At 55.9% G+C, this 6,000-nt stretch overlaps 1 protein-coding gene across 1 annotated transcript in view; it reads right to left on the reverse strand.

Moving 5' to 3' along the window:
- Positions 1-5,219, reverse strand: part of CCER2 (coiled-coil glutamate rich protein 2) — a 178,717-nt gene extending 173,498 nt beyond the window's left edge. The window contains exon 1 of the mRNA XM_069644219.1: positions 4,949-5,219. Coding sequence (XP_069500320.1) covers positions 4,949-5,204 — 256 coding nt within the window. The 5' untranslated portion in view covers positions 5,205-5,219. The remainder of the gene's footprint in view (positions 1-4,948) is intronic.
- Between the last annotated feature and the right edge of the window lie 781 nt (positions 5,220-6,000).

The raw sequence follows: 6,000 nt of genomic DNA on the forward strand, positions 1-6,000 counted from the left end.
AGAGTAAAGTCACGGCTTTTGTTCAGCAAACCAATGCATTCTGTGATACGTAGTCACGTTGCTTTCAATTGTACCATTGTGCCAGGAAACAATGAGTTAACAAAATAGTACGTTCTAAGGAATCTGGGGAGGATAGCTCAGAGGGCAACGTGCTCGCCTTGGAAGCAAGACAGAAGGAGCAACACAGGTTCGATCCCCGGGTCTGCGCTTAGAAGCCCGTTCTAAATAACCTATCATATCATAAAAGTACTCATTTGAGATCCCTAAAAAATGCAAACCCAATAAAATGAGGCCAGAAATGTGCTATATGAGCCTACCCACTCCCAACCATCTTCTTCTTCATTTAAACGGAAAACATCTGTTTAGCCCTTCCTTCTGGCAGAGCAGTGACAGATCATCAGACACTAGGGCTCCTGTCTCAGACCATAGCCCCTCCAGGTAGCACTGACTCCAGCCTCGCCAGCCACATGTATCCATTTGTGAGAGAATCCGCTCGCAGGGTGCACCTTTCTGCAGCCATTGTGGGAAGGGGCGGGCTCCTCTCCTGGGACCTCGATCATAGTCGTTACCTCACAGCGCCGACCACATTCTAAATCACTCCCCGACTCCTTTCACTCTCACGTCACGTCCTCGTTTATTTTTGCACCTCAACCACTCGTCTGCTGTATCCCCCATCCTCCGCCCTTCTCTCTTTCCTACCTGTATGCATACAACATGTAACATGATATAACTGGGGCTTGCAAAGCGCACCCTCTCCCACTCAAGAGCGCACGGCGCTTGGCCTGAGATCCAATTCTAACCTGAGCCTGACCCCCCTGCCCCCATCTGACACTCGCCTGTTGTGATTGCCTTTAATGGGCTGCCAACCTGTCCCTGTAACTCCTAGACCTCCTAGCGTGGCTCTAATTTACTCCTGTATTCCTCCAGACTCCAGACAGTGCGTGGCCCTTTACTCTGACCTAGCCTGTATCTCTGACCGGGGCTTGACTTCTGTTCCCTTAAACCGACTTAATCGTGTCTCTCTACTCTGTTATCCGAAAGGTGGTCGTCTCTATATCGCAGTCCCTGTATCATAAAGGTATGCTTTGACAGTCTCTGCGCCCCTTAATCTAGTGCCGCTTTGCAGGCGTTTTTCTTAACCTGATTTTAATCTGTTTGCGAGCCTGACTCGACGCTTTGCCTCTGCCCGTCTCTCAGTCTGTCTGTACGCGCCTCTCAAATTCTCCAGTGTGTGCGCCCTTCGCGTAATCTCTCCTTAATCCACGCTCCTAGTCTGCCCCCATCTGTCTCTACTCGCCTCGGCTCATACCAGTCCGTCCCCAAAATCGCCAGTATCCGCAGCATCGCACCCTCCACTGGCATTTGGCTTTTGGGTGAGGCTGGAGGTGTGTGGGGTGCGCTGTCCCAGGTGCTGAAACCCTCCCCGAGCTGTCCGTGGTGCTGAAACCATCCCGGAGCGCAGCGCGCAGGGCCAGCTCAATGGATGTGCTGGGTCCGAGAACACTGGCAGGATCCAGGATGCAAGGGGTAGGATTCAGGTAATGCTAGGAAGGTTGAAATTGGGGTCCACCCGAGCCACAGTAGACGGGAACCAACCAGCGAACACTAGGCGGGAACCGGGGAACACAGTCTACTGGGCAGGAGTCCGGTCGCGCTGAGAGGATCTACATTGCACAAGCCATGATGCCGAGAGCACGCGACACTCAAGGGACAGGGTCCATTGTGCAGATTGATGGACCCGCTTGGCACCGGACGGCGCAAAGGCAGCGCTGGGTAGAACACTGCACACAAGCGACACGCGGACAATCCGATGGGCGCCCCATGAATCGCTCAGGAGAGAGCACAGAACCCAGAGCTGCGAGGAACTCTGCAGGGCCGGGTACATGGAATCCGGCGGGGGCCTCGAGTGGTACCAGATAATCCCACCCACTTTCCTGGAAACAGACTCTGCCTGACCAGCATCGCCCCCTAGACAGACTGCTTCCTCTGCAGGCTGCCCGGGCGAAGACCACTGCCATCCCCTCTGTGTAGGGCAGCGCATGCAGATAGGGGGTGACTGTGGAAAAGGGGGGTCTCCTTGGAACGCTTCTTCATTGCTGCGCCCCTCAGGAGCGTGCCCAGGCAGAGATCCCTGTCAGCCTCTCTGCATGGGGGCAGAGCAGGCAGGGGGGTGACTGTAGAAGAGGGGTGCCCTCGAAAACAGGCAGTGCACCTTTACTGCCTCCACGAACACCCCAGGGACCCATCAGCTGTCTGTCCAGACAGAGGTCACTGCTCCTACCATCTCCGAAAAGGGGCCGTGACTGGGGAAGAATAGGGTACACCTTAGAAACACACTGCCTCTTCATACCCTTTGCTACACACACTGCTTCCCCGCCGCCCTCATGCTCCACGCTCACACACTGCTTCCCCACTGCTCTCATGCTCCTTGCTCACACACTGCTCATGCTCCATGCTCACACACTGCTTTGGGCTTACTGCACAAAACACCCAGACTCGCTTGTAGTGGAAAAGGTTGCTTTCATGTGACAGGCCAAAGCTCACAAATCACGGCTAACCTGGCCCCTGGCCTTACAGACTAACACATCTGTTTTTAACAACTTGCCAAATAAATTAATAATTAAACATTTCAATTCGTCCCTAAAAATTAAATAAATAAGTCAGTTTAAATTCCTCCCTACCTATCCCTTGATCCCTACTGTCTCCTTACCATCTTCTCCAGCCTTCCTTCCTGCTTTCTCCCATCTTCTCCCCTGGGCCATGCCCCTCCATCTTCAATACCTGTTCCCCCTCTTTGCACCCCCTGGGTAGCCCGTTCGTGCAAACAGCACCACCCCCATCCTTTCCCGCACTATACCCCGATTGTGCTTCCCCCCTCATCCAAAGGGACCATGCCCCCGTCCTCAAACACTTCATACCCCTTCAACTCCCCTCTACACCATTCTCCTCCTTCCTATGACCTGCAGCCAGGCTGACCTGTCACATCAGCAACAAAACCCTACAACATAACTTCCCCAACTAATGCCCCAGCCTGTCACACTAAAACTACCAGCCCCCTGCCCCCACAGGCCCTTATAACCTCCTGCCGAAAGCCCAGATACCCCATATGGGGGAAAAACAGACAATCCCAATAAAAAACCTCCTCTCCCAGCAATTCACACCCTTACAATGCCCTAATAAAGAGGGTGGACGCTCGTCCTCAACCGTCGCCTGCTCTCGAACCTTCCCTGCCCCCTTAATGCCCCCGGCGGCGCACTATGCGCACAAGCTGGCCTGCGCAGCACCCAAAACAACCCCAGGGGGAAACGCTTCGCGTTCCCCCCCTGTGCCCCCCTTCCCCACTGCCCTCATGCTCTGCCCTCACACACTGCGTCCCCACTGCCTCATGCTCTGCCCTCACGCACTGCGTCCCCGCTGCCTCATGCTCCGCCCTCACGCATTGCTTTCCCACTGCCCTCATGCTCCGCGCTCCTACACTGCTTCCCTGGTTCCCTCCTGCTCCGCACTCACACACTGCTTCCCCCTCACGCACTGCGTCCCCGCTGCCTCATGCTCCGCCCTCACGCATTGCTTTCCCACTGCCCTCATGCTCCGCGCTCCTACACTGCTTCCCTGGTTCACTCCTGCTCCGCACTCACACACTGCTTCCCCCTCACACACTGCTTCCCCGCTGCTCTCATGCTCCACGCTCACACACTGCCTCTTCACTGCCCACAAAACACTGAGCAAAGCCAGCACTGCGTGGCGCAGACACTTCAAACCGGGAGAGGGCTTGGAAGAGAGGGGTCTGTGTGACACAGGGACCGTTTCACCACTGCCCCCCCCCCCCCGGAAACAGCGAAGGCACTGCCATCATACAGTCTGTCCGGATAGATATCACGGCCATCATACAGTCTGTCCGGAGGGATGTCACTGCCATCATACAGTCTGTCCGGATAGATATCACTGCCATCATACAGTCTGTCCGGAAGGATGTCACTGCCATCATACAGTCTGTCCGGATAGATATCACGGCCATCATACAGTCTGTCCGGAGGGATGTCACTGCCATCATACAGTCTGTCCGGATAGATATCACTGCCATCATACAGTCTGTCCGGAAGGATGTCACTGCCATCATACAGTCTGTCCGGATAGATATCACGGCCATCATACAGTCTGTCCGGAGGGATGTCACTGCCATCATACAGTCTGTCCGGATAGATATCACTGCCATCATACAGTCTGTCCGGAAGGATGTCACTGCCATCATACAGTCTGTCCGGATAGATATCACTGCCATCATACAGTCAGTCCGGAAGGATGTCACTGCCATCATACAGTCTGTCCGGATAGATATCACTGCCATCATCTCTGTATGGGGCAGAGCCTGCCGAGACTCAGTGACAGTGCGGGGGTCGGTAGTGCGGCTGGCTTCTTAGAAACCACACTGCTTGTTCGCTATCTCCACAGACCGAGCGAAGGTAGACCCCCACCGCCCCCTCCCTCCCCTCCCTCTTCAGTGTCCGTCCGATCAGCTACTAATGCGATCACCTGTGTGTAAGGCAGACACTGCACACTGGGAACTACTGGGAACGGGGGAAAGTCTACTCGGAACTTACACCACATCTTCACTGCGCGCACACGCGTTGCTCCAGCAACACTCAGGACAAGGCTGTGTGCTGACAGACATCACACCCCTAGCGTGTCCGCATGGGGTAGTCCCCGCAGACTGGGAGGAACGGGGGTCGAGGCGAGGGTGCCCCCTTAAAGCACACACTGCTTCATTGCTGGCACTCCCCCAATGCAGACACAGTGGCCAGCCGGTCCTTTCTACTGTGCCCGGAAAGAGGCTAGTGCCAGGGGGAACGCAGCCTGCAAGCAGTGGGGAACTCAAGAGGACGCAGCGAAGGCCCCCCCCCTACACACACCCCAAACCTCCTCACTGCTCCACCGCGCAGTTCCTTACCTTGAGAGCACAAGAGCATCAGAAGCAGGCATCCTGCAGGCACCATTACGGCGGCGTGGCAGCACCTGGCCATAAATATGCCAGCGATGACGGGAGCAGCAGAGCAGGGAGGACAGATGAGATGTGAGCCCGGCTGAGATGCGGTGTCTGGTGGGTGGTCGTGGCGCTGGCGACCCCGGCGAGGCTCTGCGTCTGCAGCCCGGTTGGAAGATGCTGTGCTGCGGTCCAGGCGGGGAGCAGGGGGTTTAAATACCATGCGAGCTGCGGAGGATGTGATGTCAGCCGCAGGTCCTCCCCATTGGATCCCACCTGCCCTTCAGCATCTCCCAATCACCTCCCCACTCCTGATGTCACACGCGAGGGGCGGAGGGGACGGGGGAGGTCCGCGGTTTCTCAAGGACTACTTGACTTTCTGCCGTTTGCCATGTTCTGTCTCTGCTCCTTCATGCCAGGGCTGCCAAGAAAGGATGGGTTCAAGCGGCATTGGAATGGAGATGGGGCAACGCAGCGCAAATCACGAGTCTAGTATTAGTACACACACCCAGCTCTGCCAGTGCACCCAGTACTGCGACTCAAAGACAGCTGTGCTGGTGCACCTCAATCCAAACCTGCATTCCTCAATGTGATTCCAGTACTGGGACCCATAGACAGCTCTGCCAGTGCACCTCAGTCCAGACCTGCATTCCCCCGCCGTGACGGTGGTGCTGAGACACACTGATCTGCCAGTACACCCCCATCTAGATACGAATCCCTTTCTATGATTCCAGTACTGGGACTCACATACAGCTCTGCTAGTGTCCCTCAATCCAGACCTGCATTCCTCACTGTGGAGCTCGGCCAGTGCTCCTTAATCGAGACCCGCATTCCCTCGCCTGTGCACCCCAATTTAGATCTGAATGCCTCACTGCGGTTCCAGTAATGGGGCTCACAGAGAGCTCTGGCAGTGCACTTCAATCCGGTCCTGCATTCCCCCACCGCGACTGTGGTGCTGAGACTCACATACAGAGCTCTGCCAGTGCACCTCAATCCGGTCCTGCATTCCCCCACCGCGA

Source organism: Ambystoma mexicanum, chromosome 2p (genome assembly GCF_040938575.1).
Source record: "Ambystoma mexicanum isolate Mex_15411 chromosome 2p, UKY_AmexF1_1, whole genome shotgun sequence".
NCBI classification, from domain to species: domain Eukaryota; kingdom Metazoa; phylum Chordata; class Amphibia; order Caudata; family Ambystomatidae; genus Ambystoma; species Ambystoma mexicanum.